The following is an 18,604-nucleotide window of genomic DNA, read 5'->3' on the forward strand; positions in this document are numbered from 1 at the left end:
TGCATTTGCACCCACGATTATGCTGTTCTGTTGAACTAGGCCCATCAGAATCGTTTTCTTTGGACACAAAGAACCTAGTTCCTATTTGGAAGGTTTAAAATCTGAAACATAGGTCAGCAATCATTTTTCATACCAAAACACGGGGACATTGAAATTGTCACCACATGGGAGGTCAGATCACAACATTCCCTAAAGTCACCCCCATTCATAAAAGAAATTGTGAAAGCGTTCATGAGACCACGTTGAGTCCTCACGTGCTGCTGGTGCAGTCTGCAGCATTTTTCACTTGATGTGTTTAATTGGGTTCTTACCAAGACTTCTGGACCACTCCAGATCAACAGTGATTTATGTAGGAGCCACTTTGCAAAAGGATCCCTAGATAAAACTTGGCATCAACCCCCACACATTTTGAACCCCCTGGTAACTTTGTAAATGAACTTGTGAGTGTTTCTCTGGTAACTTCCTGCCTACGCGTGATGCTGTTTGATTTGTCAGAAGCTCACCTGTTTCCCTTCTGCTCAGGTTTGATTCTAGATAAGGTACTGGAGGAGGCCAAGCCCTTGACCTCATTGGAGCTGGGAACATACTGTGGTTATTCAGCTGTGAGGATGGCTCGGCTGTTGAAGCCCAGCGCCTGCCTGCTTACCATTGAGTTCAACCCTGAGTTTGCTGCCATTGCCAAGCAGATAATTGAGTTTGCTGGAGTACAAGAGAAGGTACCTCTGATTTGTCTGTGGCTGTTGAAAAAAAGGGCTAAATGGACATTATGACAGAAAAAATGGTAGTGGGGTATTTAAATTATAGCCTTTATGCTGAGATAAACATAGCTATTGCAACACCCTTGGCTATTTCAGCAATGAACAGAGATTGACAACAAGGCTCAGCTCTATGATCAGTGTATTAAGCTGAAGAATGTCTAATGGGCACTGGGTCAGATCATTGCTCCTTTTCACATGCAAAATATTGAAGACAAATCAGTGTTTAGTACAGATGCTCCAGTCAGCTGCTGTTCAGTCCTAAGCTGGGGTCACAAAACTGGTGCGTGTCCAAAAATCAGAGCTAGAACTGGAATTTGGAAGTGCCAGTGACACGAATGAGTCTGACACTTGGGCCAGAGCAAGGCTTGAAAGGGACATGTGCAGAACCAGTGGCCTGAATCTGAAGTCTGAAAACATCTTGTGAGTTTGGCCCATTCCCTAATAATTGGTTATTTCTGTAGGCAGATGACCTGGAGATGGGCCATAGGAGCATGGACCTGGAAGGGGCCTCCTACCTCACTGAATTAAAGTCCCCTGCCATCACACACAACTATCTCATATCATCCTTCTCATCAACTCATCAAGCTTAGTCTTAAAGCTAATTAGGTTTTCACCTCTCCTGCTCCAATTCAAATGTTGCTCCAGAACTTGGCTTTTCTGATCACTAGAAACTGTTCATGTAAATCTCCAGCCTGCCTCCACTCATGGCCAGCTAATCCCCGTTTGTTCTTGTGCCAGCAATGTCCGTCAGCGTAAGCAGTTCTTCTCTGTCTCTCAGGATTTATTTCCCTGATATGTATCTAGAGTAGTAATTCTTAACCAGGATACCTGGAGACCCTTTCAAGGGTGCTCACAAGGTTAGCACTCTCAGGTGTTCAACCACGGTTCGCAAGATAAACCCAGAGGTTTCACAGAGGAATCCGTAGTATTACACCTATTCTGACCTGCTGTGGTCTCTCTGACTTCTTTGTGTCAGAGGAATTTCTCTGCTATTTTTCTGTAGTCAAAAAACAAGTCAAAACGAAGATCTTACATTTTCTGAGGCATGCCTCAAGTCTTAAAGGTTGAGAACCACTGATCCAAAAAACAATAGTCTCCCTTCTCATCCTTCATTTAGCAATTGTTGAACAAGTCATGATCTTTTTTTAATGCCCTCTCCGTGACCCTGATCCTCCCCAGAGCCCTTTTTTTATGGCCATTCTGGTTCAAATCCATCTTTCTCCAGTGTGCATGACCACAGTCTTCCAAATGAGGTGTCACCAGTACCTTGTACAACGGCATTAATACTTCCCTACTTGTACAGAAAACACCTTACTTTATTCATCCTAAAATTGCATTTGCTTTTTTTGCAACTGCATTGACAGTTCATAAACTTTTTTGTGATTAACAAATGCATCTGTTTCCTCCTCTCTTGTTTTCCCCTGATGAGCCTGTCTAACAGCAGAAATTCTTGTTGTTAGCCCCAAGTACATGAGCTTACACTTTGTACTATTCCTGTGGTCGTACTCAAGGTGATTCCATTCTTCCTATCTGAGATTCCTGTTCTCTGTATTAACAACATTTCTGTCATCAGCAGATTTCATTAGCAGACTCTCACTTTTTTGTGCCAAGGTCATTAATGACATATATTAAATAAGATCCCAGATCAATTCTTGAAAAATTCTGGCAAAATTGACAGTTTGGTTTCTCAAAGATCTGTTGTGGTCTCCCCATTAGCCAGTTCCTTGCCCCTCCTGCCCCATCGGACTAGCAGCTTCCCACATGGTGCCACATCAAATGCCCAACTGATATTACCTTGTGGTTTCCTCATTGCACGGTTACCTTTCTGCCTGTCTGCATTCGTTCTTGTCCGCTTAGATTGTCAGCTCCATGGGACCAGGAACATTTTTTTGTTGTGTGCGAGTCTGGCACCTAGGACAGTGAAGTCTGTGCATGAGTAGTGCCCCTAGGGGCTACAATAATGCAAGTAATAAATAGCAACAATCTCACTGAGAATAGCTTGGGTTTTTGGCATCCAATCACAATTTTCTGATCCGTGATCGGTTATTAACTAGTGACCTCAAACAACACTGCTGAAAATGTCACTGTATTATCACAATAGTCTAAGCTAAAACATTGATTCCCTGATATAAACTAGAAGCTCCAAATCAATACTGAAGTTTCACTGACAAAAGATTTGGACTGTATCATTCAGGCTGCTGTGGGGTCAAAGGCAGGAACTTAAGTGTCCTTCCCAATCGACTCCAAACACCGTTCAGTCCTTTTCTTTTTCTTGAACAAAGGTTGAAATAACAGCTCTGCATAAAGTTGCATTTTCCAGCTCTGAGTTAATCTACTGATCAGTTATGATCCATAAGCCAACAGCCAGACTTCTCTGACTTTGTTTTTTTATTCACACCATATAGTACCTGCTTAACTAATACAGGTGCTTCAGTGTCGTTCAGCTTGTGCCAATAAACCTCTAATCAGGATGCAATGGCCCCTACCCTGCTTGTACTCTCTGCTGACTGTAAAGTAGAGCAGAGTGTTATTTTACCTCAAACTGTGTACCAGCCTAAACAATCTCAGTCTTTTTAACCTCCCCTCTGTACGACCTGTTTCCTTTGGGCTAGAAGGCGCGACTGAGATGTGACTGAAATTCCAAGCTAAGTCAAACACTTTTCATCTGTGGATTCCCCTGTGGATAGCAGAGAGCCACATTACCCAACAGAGCCAAGGTCACAGATTTCCTATAATTGCACAGAGAGAAAAAACATTTTGAAAAAAAATAATTGAGTCAATTTATCAAAAAAGCCCATGTGGCCCAAACCCAGCCAGCACAGTTCAGCTGACCTCATACACAAGGGCTATTAACATGATCACTGAAGTCTGACCACAACTTAAGAAGAGCTAGGGGCACCGTGCATAAGAGAGAGATAAAAAAAAAAAAGTGTTCACTTATTAACCAGAGATGAATTTCCTTTTCAGGTTAAAATTCTAGAAGGCCCTTCAGAGGAAATTATCCCACAGCTGAAGAAAAAGCATGAAGTGGATACACTGGATTTTGTCTTTCTCGACCATGGGAAAGAAAGATACACACCAGATACTATCCTGTTGCAGGTGAGTTGAGCCAACTTCAGTCCAAAGAGTCAAGTAGCACATGTCTAGACTTCTGCAAAATCTGCACCCCCTGCATATTTGCGCTCCCCCCATAATATTTGCCAAGTGCCTATTTCCTATAAACGGGAAATATCACACATCACTAGGTCTTGTAGCAAGTACATGGAGATGTGACGAAAGGAAGCAGAACCCAATTCACAGTGGTGCATGAGGCCCTCAACTCCCCTCCATGCTGGTGTCACTGGGAGCTGAGGATACGCAGCATCTTCCAGGGGTTGCTCTGCTATCTCCAGCCTCAGAGCCTTGGTTTCCTGTATGACAGACGTGAAAGAGAAATCCCAACCAGAACTGCCCATCAAAGTCCAGGTCTGGATCTGAACTTCTTTGCTTCAGCCTCTCTGAACCAGACTAACTTAGAACACTTGACCCCAGATGTCTTGAAAAGTGAAGAAGTTCAGATGCCAACCCCTGACTTCAAATTTGGACCCTCTTCTAATATCCTGATGGGAAACTTCCCCTGGCTGTGCTTTCACAGGGATGTGCTGCCACCAGCGCCTCTTGATGAGATTCTCTCCTTGTAACACCCTTTGTCCCAATTTCAACACATCACTTGGGTCTTCTTGCCACCTCTTTGGCTATGGAGCAGCCCTTAGTGCTATGCAGAATTAAACCATCCTGGGCACTCGTTGCAGTTCAGATTATTTTCCATCCACAGCTTGGAGTGAGGAGTGTCAGGCAAAAACGAAGGCGATAGTGTTACAGTTCTGTTGTCGCCATGATGGGATATGCAAGATTGGTTTGCTAATATCTTTTATAGGACCCACAGTGTGGTTGGGAGATATGTTAGATAAACTTTCAGGCACAGTAAAAGAGAACAGCTACTGCGACTTCGTTACAAAGCTAGGTGGCAACAGTAGCAACAGCAAATTGTGGGTTGGTTTGACCAACCGGTAATGACAAACTAGAACTGTTAAGGATCTTGGGGGTAATTCCAAATGGCATCAAAAAAACCCAGCAATTAATCACAGCGTCTATATTTATAAAATGGCACATAAGCAGATATTATCCCAGAGAGCATCAGGAGTGCCATTAAACCTAGAGAGCTGGTGATTACCAAATAGCTAATTAGAAGGAAATGCCAGCTTCAGTTGCAATTACATTCTCCACAAATATCTACCCTCTCTCTGTTTTATGGGGCATGCTCTTACTTTCAGATCAGTCACTACTTCACTGACAGCCTCGCAGTACCCACATCGCCCCTTGGTCAAAGAGCATCAGCTTCAGTGCCCACTAGAATACAGCTGCGGCTGTCTGGTAAACTCCCATCATTTCTCATGTTGCCCCGCTCCTTGTGCAGACAGCTGTTTAAATAGGGAAGGGTTTGCTTGGGAGATGGGTTTTTTTTTTAAAGAAACTCACTACTGAATTTTCCTTTCAGTAACTGGAAGACAGTAACTCTTTTCCTTTCCCCTGAAATGTCTTTCCTCAGCATATATCTTCCCTTTTAAACTCGCTGTGAAACTGCTTCCAAGCTCCCTGGTATTTGGAGGGCTAGAATGTCCTTTTTCAGCACCGAGCCTTCAGAAAACAGCCAAAGCAAAGCTTTGAGTCATTTAGCTCCATCGTCCTCAGCAGTTTCTGGTTGCAAACCACAGCACTGTTTTGCTTACTCTAACAAATGAATTCAGTGCAGCAGTGCTAGGGGATTTTAGCTGAGATAGCCGAAGTAAATACCCACGAGGTTTCCCCCAAGCAGAAAGAACATGTTGCTATGGCATTTCTAATGAGCATTTCAGATGGCCCATGTTGTTCCCCCTTTCCCACAGTGCTGGAGAAAGGTCCTTGACACAGGGAGCATGCACCAGATTTCAGTGGCGTTGTGATGATACAGCAGCTCGGGGCGGGGAAATACAGCTGGAGAAATGCCATTTCCACTCCCGGGTTTCTAATCCACTTAGTGAGAATTACAGACCAGGGGACACACACTGCAGACCCATTGCTTCTGTTCTGCCTTGTGCAACATTAAGGGCCCAGCATGGTGAGCTAACAGCTTCTAGTCTATCCAGTCTGCTTGATACAGATGACCTTGTAGGGACCCAAATCATCCATAGTGTCCTGAAGCTGTTAAGGAGCACCCTAAAGAGTGTCCAGCAGCTGCTTCTTGTTACTGTAGCCAGGAAATGCTGCTGGGGCTTTTATTGCTGGTAAGCTCAGGGAGGCAATTTCTGTTCATTTGTTCAGGAAAGATACAAGAAAATACGGTCAGAGAACTGCTTCTGAATATCACTGTGTGCTGCACGATGATAATAGTGCCGCAGGGCCCCTTGGAGCATGCCGGCCTGTCCCTTTGGGGCCCTGCCACCCAACAAAACAACAGGGCAGCTGGGCCGAGGGTCAGCAAGCCAAGGAGCTCTCAGTTTTCAGTGCGCTTTTTCTCATAGTAGTGTTGGTGCCTGACTGAGGCTGTCTGCACCAGAAGGCTTCACAAACATGTGTGGGGGCTTTTAACCTGCTTATGCTAAAATGCTTTTTCCATGCATTCATGTAACACATGAAGAAAGCCCTGAGACATTGTAGGAAAACCCTCCAAATGTTACCCAGCACAGCGCTGTCTTCTGAACTCCCCCCAGAGACACAGCCTTAAACCATGCTAGGCCCTTGGGCATTGCAACAGGCTGTTGAATCTGAACCCTAATGATGTCAGGCTCCCATGAGCACCATTAAGGCTTTTACTGCTGATCATGTTAAAAGAAAGATCCAGCTTTTCAGATCTTTTTTGAAGAGCGACCCCTCCCTCCCTGTCAAGCTTATATTAGAACCTGTTACTTCGGGAGCTCATTTGAGGATGAAAAGTTTCTCATGAAAGCATATTGCACATGTACTAAAAAATACCTTAGCCCCTTCTACAGCAAAGAAAATGACTTAGAACAACTCTGTCTTCTTTCTAGGAATGTGGCTTGCTGAGGAAGGGCACGGTTATCCTGGCTGACAATATAATCTGTCCTGGGGCTCCTGAGTTCATTAAGTACATCCGCAATAACAGTCATTTCGAGTGTACCAACTACCCGTCTCACCTGGAGTACATGAAGGTCAAAGATGCCATGGAGAAGGCCGTGTTTCTGGGATAAAATGAAGCCCTTGGTACCCAAGTGCTGTTTCAAAAATTGTAAATGCAACTGCACAGGTTAACTGTGTTCGTGCTTCAAGTTTAGCTTTCTGTATTTTAAGGCCTGTAATTAAAGCAAATTCTAACAAATGGAGTTTAGAGGAGGGGGAAACCAAGATTTAGAGTGGGAGTATAAACAAGGTAACTAGCCAAAGATGAGATGGAGAAGCCTGCTTTTATCTTTTCACGTGGCCTCCCCCACCCTGGATAACACTTCCCTTAAGTCAATCTCTGTGTTGCCAAACAGCAAAAATAATCTTTTTATTTTGAGTTCAACCCCCTAAGAGCCAGGAGTGAAACAGAAAAATCACAGCAGCTGCTGAGAGCTTGTGTCCCACAGCCAAACAGACTAATTGCTCTTGAGAAAGAAACACCCCGTTGGCAGGGAAGGAGTACTTCAGCAGCACTGATTTTGCTGAATTACCGGCAAGGCGCTGCTGGGAAGAATCCTACAGTTACACCACAGATATTCGAGGGCAGCTACTGGTAAAACAACACTGTGGCCTGTGCTGGAGGAAAGGCAGACTGGGACTGCCTGCTAGCAGGGGCTGGCATTGGGAGGGAGAAAAGACCGCTGCGGGTGGTGAAACCCAACTGGACAGTGGACAACGTGGTAGGTAGCAAGGAGGGCAAGGCTGTAAGAGCTAGATGAGCCAAAGGATACGTTCGCAGAAGACAGGGAACAACTTCTTTTAACAAAGTGCTCAAACTACATAAACTGCCAAGACCTTGTTCAAACACCATTTTCCAACCCTTTGCATAGTACCTAAGAGAACTCACCTCCTTGGGGGGCAGGGCATGTTTCTTCCCTTGGGTCAAGTGCTGGGTAACCAGAAGGTGCTCTCTACTGGGACACAACAGACTGTGCCTTTCTGTACACCCTGGGTAATATTAATGCTATAGTAAAGTGCTGTCAGTACTCAGTGTTAGCGTCATCAAGGTACGAGGCCGCACTCCAAGTAACTTTTCTCTCCTGAATGGTGCACTAATTCAGTGGCACGTCTCAGAGTGCCCCTCGATGTGGTAGAATGATACAATGTTCACATTCGTAAATAAAAATAAGGAGGAAAACGACTTGTGCCGTTACTGAGCAGGAGCATGAGCCACCATTTTGCTTCACATGGACTCTGGCCAGCTTCAGGCACTTCGATCCATGGTTCAGCAGCAGAAATGAACCCTAGTGTCAGCACTCTGGAGACACACCATCCCCTTTCCTATTTTGGAGTTGTACCAGTATATCTTTGGCCATCTCCTTTTGTGGGCTACTGCACTGAGGCATTGTTGATTCTGGAGAGAGTTATACCTCCAGGCCAGTGACAAAAATGCCCTATGGGACAGGTTGGGAGGTCAGACTGAAGGTGAACAGAGCAAACCATAATAACCCAATAAGCTTTCTTGCAAAGACCCATGATGAAGCAAAACCATGGGAGTAGCTAGTTATTATAGCTCAGAAAAGCCCATGGCTTCTCAAGCTGCAAGAGACTAGTGGCCCACAGTCCAGATTGCCTCCAACCACATATACTGCATAGGAGAAGGTGAAAAACCTCAGCACCCAGAGCAACTGTTCAGTGCTGTAACCGTGCATGAGTGCATGTGCATGTGCAGTCCTTTTCTGAGTTTCCACTTCACAATCTGAGATTAGCATAAAGGACTTCTAGCAACGTGCATAGCTGCACGTGCAGTGAGTCACCATGGAAGCAACACACTATCATCAGCCCACAGTCTTTCAAATATAAATTGTTTGTAAAGCTGATTTTAAACAGTCTGCAAATATTTGCAGAGACGAGAACATTTACAAGCCCATCTACATCCTTGCGCAACTGGTCAGGGTCCGCGGGGGGGCTGGGCAATGCTCATAGGGACACAAAATATTTTTCTGTGTGTCTTACAGGTTGTAACTGTGGCAATCCTCTTCTGTTTTCAGCCTACTTGCCTGTGATTAGATTTAAGCCGTGGCATGTGGCTGTCACGGCTTAAATGGGTTTGATGTCACTGATGACATCAAACCCATGTCCAGGGCCACATGCCCCTTCTGCTCAGAACTTCCCTGTTGGGCTAGTGCTGCATGCAAGAGGTCTGAAGCCGAACAAAATACTGGGAGATCATGTGCAGGTCAAAAGACGCAGCCCTTTTCTCTACCCACCTAGAAAGAACCAGGGAAAAGTGTTCCCACGTCTTAGCCAGCAGGACTTTAGCTTGCTCATGTGCCCATGCCCTGAGCCAAGTGAGTGACACTGGCAGGGTTTCCCTGGTCCCAGTCCTGTGTGCAATGCAGAAGAACAAGGCCAAGTTCCCCCCACAGACAGTCTGCAGGTAAGATACACCTGGAAATTTTAACCTTGCTTGTGTCCCTCTGACTTTTCATTTCCTGGTCAACCTGTACCACAACCTGGACACTGCACGTTAACTACGAGCAAGGCTTTTACTGCAAGGAGCCAAAAATCCTGGCGACCACTGTTGCAACGATGAGCTCTTCACTCAAGTTTCTGTTGAGATTCTGAAACAGGTGAGGGCTGTGATATTTCATGCTCATTGTTCCCAAGTTAACCTTTCACCTCTGGGACTTGGCTCTTCAAATCTTCCCCAGCTGTGATGAGCTGGAAATGAAATTACTCTGACAGCCATAAAAGGTCACCTGTAGAAACAACATGTTTGTCTGGGCTCACTGTCTTACCTGCCATACCTACTATTTATTGCCGCATAATGCATCCAAAGAACAAACAAATCTCAGATTAATCACTGCAGCAGAAAGCTGGAGCTACCTCTGAAGAGTCAGTCTGAGCTGAGGAGTCCTGCCCCTCACCACATGACTTCCAGAATCAGATGCTTCCTTCTGCATAGACAAGAACAGTTGGTGATTTTACATAATTTTCAGGGATGCCTTCTGGACATCTGTGATCTAGACATTTGAAGATAAATTCCCCACTGCTGCTATTAGCAAACATCCACAGCTAAAGGCTTTTGGACCCTCAAGACAGTAACATGGGCAATGGTACAATGAAGTTTGAACACGTATTAGATGTTTGGTCTCTGACAAGTAGTAATATTTAGTGTTTAACTCCTGGAGACAACCCCATCTCCACTCATTGCCAGAACCCTGCTGCGTGCTATTACTCCTACAGCTTTTTGCTGGACTCTTGTTTTGCTTGAGTAGTGAAGGTCAGCAAGTGTGATGGCACATCAGTCTGCCTGTTGATCTTATCAACACTGACGAACTTGTTGGGGAGAGTCAGCCCCTAAGGGTGTTGCTCCGGTTTGTCAGTGGTTGGCCATAATCTGTAGCATCCAATTTATCTTTTCAACATCTGGGCTAGGTCACCCTCCAACGCAGCAGCAAAGCAATTATCCAGCATCCCCCAACAGCATGGCAAGAGAAAAGGGTGAATGAAGCTTTCAACAAAGGCTTGTGTCTCGCTCCAGCAAATTTATGAGACCTCAGTTATCTGTGTGTGTGCATGTGTGTGTGTAAATAAGAAAATAAACAAACACTGTGCACACATTCATACACATTCACGTGCATTTTGCAGACATGTAAAGTATAAAGGTTGTGTCAGCATAAGCTGGGAAAGGTCCATTATCTCACGAATGGGAAAGCCATCAGGAAGCTATCCTTGCCAGTTCAAACGTGCAGTCCTTCAAACAGACCTTTCTTTTTGTATCTGAATGAAACCATGATCTACACTCAAGCCATTACATGCGTTTCTGCTGCAGCAGATGGCCTCTGCATCCCAGTTTGTAGCTGTAGCACATTACAGCATGTACTGCCATTGTCTTCATTACCACAGGCCTTTTCCTACCTCACTCAATGCTGGATTGAGCTAGGTTTCAAGAACCCCGTCCAGGGCGAATGCTGTTACAAGGCCGGGGAATATTTCGGACATCTGATGTAATAAACAAAAATAACCAGTGGCACGTGTATTCTTTCCAGGCATGATTTATTGAAAACACACCAAATTGTTAGTTATCCTACACACCTGGTTGCTAACAAGCAGTCTACTTGTCTGTGTTACAGAAAGTTCCTATAATAATACATTCTGTCATGGTAACATTTGTTCTATGAAAAGCATAATCCACCTTTTTTTCCCCTTCTTAACTCTTAAAATCAAACCATTCTACGTTTCAGTTTATAGTACAGTGTAAATACAATGCAAAAACCCACCAGTCTAAACTACAGAGATAATGTTGAGTAGTATTACAGAAAACACATTGGTGATTTGTTTTTTGTTGGGTTTTTTTAAATTTTTTTTTTATTTTCCTACCATGAAAATTTTAAGGCACATGATAGTTACAAACACATTAGCTACTAATTACCAGTAAGCTTCTTAGTCTAGTTTTGTTGTTGTTGTTTTTAAGGATGATATCCTCTGCCAGGATGGCAGGCTTTGCAGTAGATGCTCCTTCCTCCTCATCACCGTGAGATCGCACTTCTGAACATCCTACCCCAATGGAAAATTTAAGATAGAAAAAAAAAAGGTTCATAATACCTTCCCTTAATACACTAGATTAGTTACTGTACCGGTAATCAGAGACAACCTCTGTGAAAGGTAGGGAAACACCAGATTTTAGGAGCATTGAAGTGAAGAGACTTTGCCAGAAACTATACATATATAAACACCGTCAGGAGTATGTGAGAGAGACCCAACCCCCAATGCACAAAAAAGTATGGGCTCAAGATATTGGCACGTTATGGTTTTCACAGAAAGAGTGAGGACATGAGCAGTTTTACAGACAGAAGGTATTAGAACCAACTCTCATTAGTACATCCACTGGCCCTGGAAGCTTCGCCTACTCTATCTAGGGTTTTATAATGTGCTCACCTTTCATTGGTAGCTGAGCCAAAACCACACAATAAGCTGCAGGTAACTAATGAAAGGGGCTAACTTCGTCCTAAAGCTCCAGGAGTTGCAGCAGGATGAAAAAGTACTTTGCATGCCACACTTCACCTTTCTCATCAGCAGTGGCAGGAGCCGACTACATTCGTGGAAGCAAACGTGCACACCATGGCTTTCATGTGCCTCCCTGTCCCGGCACCAAACCAGGCCCTTTCACAAGGCTTCAACAGCGTTAAGGAGACACAAAGTTGCTTTGAGAAGCATTGGGGGAATCCACGGGTAGCTGAAAGACAGCACAGCTAGGTCTATGCCACATGCTGGAGGCAGTATCCCTGGGTAGACGAAGCAGAGCTGGGGCAAGCAAGTGGTGTGTCTGCAACACAGTGTGCTCCATGAACCTACGGCTGGAAAAGTTGCCCCAAGGGACTGTTCCAGCCAGTGTTAGCAACAGCAGTCCTGGAAATGATCCAAATCTTGGACTCGCACATGGCTAGCCGCTTCAGGAACAGCACACCAGAAAACCAGCTCAGAGCCTTGCCTTTGCCCACCCCTCCTGGATCCTGCACTGAGCACAACCAGCCAGACCCGGGGACAGGAGCCTGCAAGTGCAGCAACCTTCTGCCTCCCTACAGCCACTGCTCAAACGTGCAGCAGGCAAAACTACAACCCCAGGCCACAGCAGCTCCAGCAGTGCTTGGTGACCAACGCTTGGTGGTCTCTCGTCTCCTCCCTGCCTTGGAGACTCAGGACATACCCCACATTATCACAGCCTTTGCTTGGGCAGAAGGGCTCCCTCCTGCTTTTGTTTAGCAAGAAACCTGCATCCAGTAGTCTGCTTGCTGCTCCATACACACTCCCCGCTACAACCTGTGGTGCCTTTTCAACCCCTCACACCTCTCTCTGGTCCGATGCCCGCCACGGCCCACGGTGCCGGAGGCTGGAATGGGTGGGAAGGCAGCGAGAGGCTGCGTGCTCCATCACAAGCTCTGGAGGAACCAAAGACCTAAACTGGGGACACTAGATCTGCTTGACTTCAGGCCTGTTTCTTGCACATGCTACTGTGTAATCACATACCTTCCTTTCCACGCAAACCCAGCTAAAACATCCACTGCTGTTTTCATCCGCATCCCATCTCTTCTCAAGTGTGGCCTGTCCATCCTTGGCGGGGAACAGCGAGAGTCATAACGACACACGTTCTGACAGGGCCAGTACTCTAGGGACTTACTGGCGAGCCGCCGCTGCCAAAAATCAAGCCTGCCCCAGTACATTTCTGAGAATAAATGTCCCTGCAACCTGGCCTGCTGAGCCAGTCACTGCAATGGGCATTGCCTGTCCTGTGAGGCCCTGATCCAAGGGGATGACAGGGCAGAACAAGAGTCCCTCTGCCTTGGCCTCTGGCTGGTGGGAGTGCATGCGATTCAGCCCTAAGACTTGCCTCCCCACTCAGTTGTCTAAGGCAGTGGTCTCCAAACTTTTTTGATTGTGCACCCCAATCAGTAAAAAATTTTTGAGCACGCACCCCCCAATATATGTAGTAACCGGGCACATGTAAACTGCAATAGAAGTCCTAATATTTTCTTCCCCCACCCCAATGGATCGTCTTGCGTGCACCCTCTGGGGTGCGCGCACCCCACTTTGGAGACCACTGGCCTAAGGAACGGCTTGGGGACCAAGATTGCAATGTACACCATTCATTTCTTGTTATTGCTGCATGTCCCCAGTGAACCTTTGCTGTGCCGAGCGTTGGCTGAGCCACGTGATGCCCGTGAGCCGTCCTGCCACTCCCAGCTGACGTTTCCCTTTCGGGCAGCCGTAGCAGTGGCTTCGGAAACGCACAGGAAACAAAAGGAAAGAGCAACTGGTGCTAATGGTTCTCAGAAGCTGGTCTCATCTCTTCTCATCTACGGGGGTGGATCTGATGGCAACAGAAAGGACCTTTTGGGGGCTAACTCTGCTTCTCAAAGGCCCCGCAGTGGTTTTCATTTGGCCCATTATTGACAGAAAAGGCCAGCTGCCCAACTCGGCTTCTGATCTCGAGGCTGAATGTCCCCGTAGCATGTGGCTGTTTCACTTTGGGACTTGCTCTGGGTAGGAGTTCATGCGAGTTTAATGGCCTCTGGGTCCCTCCCCTGGTCCAGTCCCTGCAGCTGTGGCTCTCATGCCATTTTCTCTGCTCCCCTCTTGCTGGCTCTTGGATTATGATACGATTAGATGCTGTAAAGTCTTATCAGAAAAGTCTTAAAAGAGTTAGCTTATGCTTTTCAATGATCTCCTGCTCAGACTCCTTTGGTAAATACCGTGATAAAAGCAACCTGGGACTTGCAGATCGCAGGGCCCCTCTGTCGACCCTCCCTTACTAATAAGCTACAAAGCAGGTTCTGTTGCTAACTGCTGGAGAAAGAGTTTAAAAAAATCCTTTGATATACAAAAAGAATACACCAAGTACAGAAACAAAAGTGTAGAAAACTCTTCTGCCTAACAGCCGTGTTAAAAGAGTCTCCGCTTATCGGCAGGACAAGTATGAAAAGAGCACCATTGTTAGAATATATAGTAAAACTAGGTATCTGGTTTCACTCACCACACTTTATGCCTCGGTGTAGAAAAATGCGTCCCCAGTTCCAATCCAAAGAGTTACAGATGACTCTCACTTTGCTTCCCCAGACCTGCTAAGCATCTTTGGCCCAACATGACTCTCATGAAGGTAAAAGTAACCAGTCACTGCAACCTGACTTTGCTCCCAGCAATGTCACTGCCCTCAGGACCCAGGAGTCACCCTCCCGTACGTAGGTTGACGATGGGGAGTCGGGGGAAAAATTCACGTGCAGGTCATTCTAACTGCTGACAGCTTCTGGCATCGGTCTTTCCCTGAATCAACAGAAATGCTTCCTTCTCCTGCAAACTACTTTACATGGTTTTGGCAACCTATCCTCTGCACAACAATATATATATATTTATATATATTTATTTATTTATATATATGTATTCATGTCAAATTTTGTTATACTCAAGAAGATACAAAGCTCTTGACGCTTGCTTTTTTTTTTAGTTTTTTAAATTTTTTTTTTTTTTTTACAAAAAATTTAGATGCTTACTATTACAGTAATATTTTTAGGGGTTTATGTCTGGGGGGGGTTGTTCTTTTTTTTTTTGGTTTGGGTTTTTTTTTATTCTTTTTTCATTTTTAAATTACAAAGGAAACAGCAGGCACTGAAAACCCCAAATTAAGTTTGCTTGATTCAAAAATGTGCTTTCAATCACACTGGCTTTAGGAGCTTGTCAGAGTAAACGTAGCAACCGACCAACAACAGAAACTCAACAAACAAAGCAGAAAGCGTCCGCTACTACGTGAAAAAGAGTAGACTCCCGTTGTCCCCTGTCACCCTCCCTGGATCAGCAACCCAAGGAGGCCAAAGATTTGCATCTAGTACACTGCATCACCAGATACCGAACATGCAAAACGAGTTCTTGTCGGGTGAACAGTCTCCCCTATGCAGACAGCCGACCGGCCTACTAGGTGCCTTGAAGCAGACTCTCTGCAGCCAGTTGAGTGTTACCCTGACCAACGTGAGCACAACCTCAAAATGAAAGAAACAGTACAAAACCATGATGGTGATGATTTTTCTGGGAAAAAAATACAGTTCCCTTTGTAGCACTCTTCAAGATCTACAGCCAAAACCAAACCTGGATCCCATAGCAATCATGTCTATTATTAAAATATAAAGGAAGGAACCACCTAAAGCTTCCCGCGTGTTCCCATTTCACCTCCCTAAATGAGGAAACAAGCTTCTGTTTCTCTCCCAAGTGTTTCCAGCTATGGCAAAGAAATGATATTTAAGGATTCAGTCACCATTAACCCAACATTGATACACTTAAAAATAAAAACTCCTTACTGTGAACATCAGGAACAGAAAAGATAAACAATCAGCCAGCTCCATTTCTTAGCATAGTTTTCTGAATTAGGGACAGTGAAAACTTCAATGAACTGTTTACATATGTGGAAGTAAAAACAGAGCCATTGCAGAATTCAAAAGGCAGAAGTATTGTACACCAGATAATAATGATAATATAGCACAGTGTGATATCGCTTAGTCTAATAGCAGATTATACAGCTTGCATCAATTTCTCTCCAGTTCATTCAATCGTCATTTAATAGTTTCTGTTTTTTCTCTTTCATTAAAATCCAACAAACCCAACTCCACATTCCTGTACTTCTTGTGGAAAAAACAAAAAACAGAACACAACCTCAATATTAGTCAAAAACCCCTAAATAAAATTTTTAAAAATTGAAATTCACAGTTCAAAAACAAAAACCCCCAAAAGAAAAGTGCTATTGTCTTCACGGCTACACCTAAGGGAGATTTCAGATATTCTGCAGTTCCTCTTTCACTTGCAAAGTCATCCTTTTCCCCATCACATGACCTTCTCTTCTCATGCTCGGCACCAACATCAAGAGTCATCTGAGAACCTAACCAGTTAGACGTAAGCTTGTCTGTTGTCTTCGAGGGGGTGGGAGGTGGGGGCGGGGGGCGGCTATGTCTGATGGGAATATAACTGAGTTTTAAAAGAGCAAATTGTCTTCCTGTAAGGCATGGTGCTCCAGGGTTGGCTGATGGCAGTCGGCTGCGTTTTCTCCCCACACCCTCCTAGAACCTGCAGACTGTTCAACGATGCAGCGCCCTCTGAATCTGAATGGCAGTGGTGATATATGAGATCCTCTGTGTTGGTTCAAATATTTTTCCCCTCGATTAAAAAAAAAGGTTGTTGGACTCTAGCCCTGCAAAATAAAGGCAGAGCCGATTAATAGGTGAATTTAATACACCAGTGTCTGCAAGCTCCAGCACAGGAGTATGAACAAAGGCAACACAAGGCTTGGAAGCTACAAAGGCCCATCCAATGCCAGAGATCCTTAATGGGGAGGCACTGGGGAAAAAAGGAACATTTAATTAAAAACAGCCACCCCCCACACCAATACCTTCTCTCCTTTGCGGGAACACATGGAACTACTACGCCTGGTCAAAGGCGTAGATCTCAGGCATTTAGAGCAAGAGAGTGTGATTTCCTAGTACAACATGAAGCCCCGCAAGACTGAGCCTGGCTGGAGGACCACTGCGGCAGAAATACTGAATATTCAACGGCAACACTAGTGCTCCCTGAGCTTCATTCACTCAGCAGGGAGGTGGGGTGGATTTTCGGTGCAGCACACAAGATGCACAAACACCAGGAGCCGTGTGTCTTCCCTATGCAGGGGCGATTTTCACCTCTCTGCAACGGGAACTTCTCTTGCATAAGGCCGGAGGATTCCTAATGTGCCCCATGGGGAAGTGCCACCATCCAAAACTTCTGGCCTCTGAGGATCCAAGGAGGTGGAGTGGTTTCATGCTCTGGCCTTTCACCTTGAGGGAGCTGGGCTCAAGTCAAGTGAGGAACCACGATGGTCACACTGCAGCTCCTTCTAGCATGGGCGAGGGTGGCCCACGGGAATGGTGTCACTCCTCAGGACCGGAGCAGCAGAGGCAAAGGGCTGGGAGCGCCTTTGGAGGATGCCACAACATTTGGGTCCCTGATGCCCCTTTAACGGCAAGCCAGAGATTGCCTTTCCCCACCCGTTTCAGGTCTCAGAAGAGGAACAACATGAGCCTAAATTTGAGCCTTCAAAGATTTAGACTCCAAAGCTCCCTGCTAAAAGAGTCACCAGGAGGCTGCGACATGCAGAGATGCACACTGTCGCTGGGGGTTATTGGTGTTACCAAGTTCCTCTATTAGCTATGCCGGAGCTCCCTGCCACTGTGCGCACCCCCCAGGGAGGCATGAGGGGCACGTGCCCCCTTGGATTTGTGCGTGGGATGAAGGTGGGCTCCCCGCTGCGGGCTTAGGGTCAGGGGCTCTGCAAGCCTCTACCTGGCAGGGGTGCTGGACCAGGGCTGGGCTCGGGGTGGGTGATGGCGGTTCTGGGAGGGGTAGCTATGGGGGAGCTATAGGGAATTTTGGGTGGCCATAGCTCCCCAACCCCCCTGTAGAGAAGTGCTGCAAGCAGGAGCGGTGCTAGGGGAGTTGAGGGGGGGGATATTGCCACCCCAAAATTCCCTGTAGCCCCCGCATAGCTACCCCTCCCAGCACCAGCACTGCACAGGTGAGTGCACTCTAAGCCCAGCCCTCCCACCAGGAAGAGGCCGGCACAGCCCCTGGCCCTGAGCCCATAGCAGGCAGCCCACCCTCCCCCTACCCACAAATCTGTGGGGGCACATGCTCCCCCAGGGGTGTGCACAGCAGTGGGGAGCCAGCCTCCCTCCCAACCTCCCCTCTTCCATCCCGCTTCCAGCCCTGGGGTCCCATGCACCACCCTGGCTGGGCAGCACCTGCCCCTGCCCCACTCCCTTGCTCCCTTACCATGGGGGCCCCGATCTCCCCCGAAAAGATTTACCAGCTGTATGCTGCTCTCCAACTGCCCTGCTGTAGTCCTGGCTGCATGTATGTGGCATTTATTGGTGACATTAATTGGCTACAGCTGCCAAAAATAGCTGATAGCCGATAATGTTAACTTTCCTTTTACTGGTGCCAATCTGATATGCAACAATGGATCTGTCGCTGCTCCTCTAAAGCGGGCCCACAACTTTGATTTTGCCTGGGGCCCCAATAATCTTAATCCGCCTCCTAATGCCTCTTTCTCTGGACTGGGGTTTCCTCCCTGCTGATGAATATAATTTCCAGGTGGAATAAAAAGGCCAGACTGCCATGCTGGGCCTGGGAAC

At 46.1% G+C, this 18,604-nt stretch overlaps 2 protein-coding genes across 14 annotated transcripts in view; one reads left to right on the forward strand and one right to left on the reverse strand.

Annotated features, from left to right (window-relative positions):
* Positions 1–11,517, forward strand: part of COMT (catechol-O-methyltransferase) — a 52,724-nt gene extending 41,207 nt beyond the window's left edge. For all 5 annotated transcript variants that reach the window (XM_019506992.1, XM_019506991.1, XM_019506990.1 and 2 more), the window contains 3 exons: positions 523–716; positions 3,726–3,857; positions 6,806–11,517. In XM_019506992.1, coding sequence (XP_019362537.1) covers positions 523–716; positions 3,726–3,857; positions 6,806–6,985 — 506 coding nt within the window. In that variant the 3' untranslated portion in view covers positions 6,986–11,517. The remainder of the gene's footprint in view (positions 1–522; positions 717–3,725; positions 3,858–6,805) is intronic.
* Positions 11,518–14,900: 3,383 nt separating this feature from the next.
* Positions 14,901–18,604, reverse strand: part of ARVCF (armadillo repeat gene deleted in velocardiofacial syndrome) — a 521,911-nt gene continuing 518,207 nt past the window's right edge. For all 9 annotated transcript variants that reach the window (XM_019506985.1, XM_019506983.1, XM_019506978.1 and 6 more), the window contains one exon: positions 14,901–16,629. Coding sequence is in view for 1 of the 9 variants with exons in the window: in XM_019506980.1 (XP_019362525.1) it covers positions 16,624–16,629 (6 nt within the window). In the remaining 8 variants the exon portion in view is untranslated. The remainder of the gene's footprint in view (positions 16,630–18,604) is intronic.

This window comes from Gavialis gangeticus, unplaced genomic scaffold (genome assembly GCF_001723915.1).
Source record: "Gavialis gangeticus isolate Ggan-Ray unplaced genomic scaffold, GavGan_comp1, whole genome shotgun sequence".
NCBI lineage: Eukaryota > Metazoa > Chordata > Crocodylia > Gavialidae > Gavialis > Gavialis gangeticus.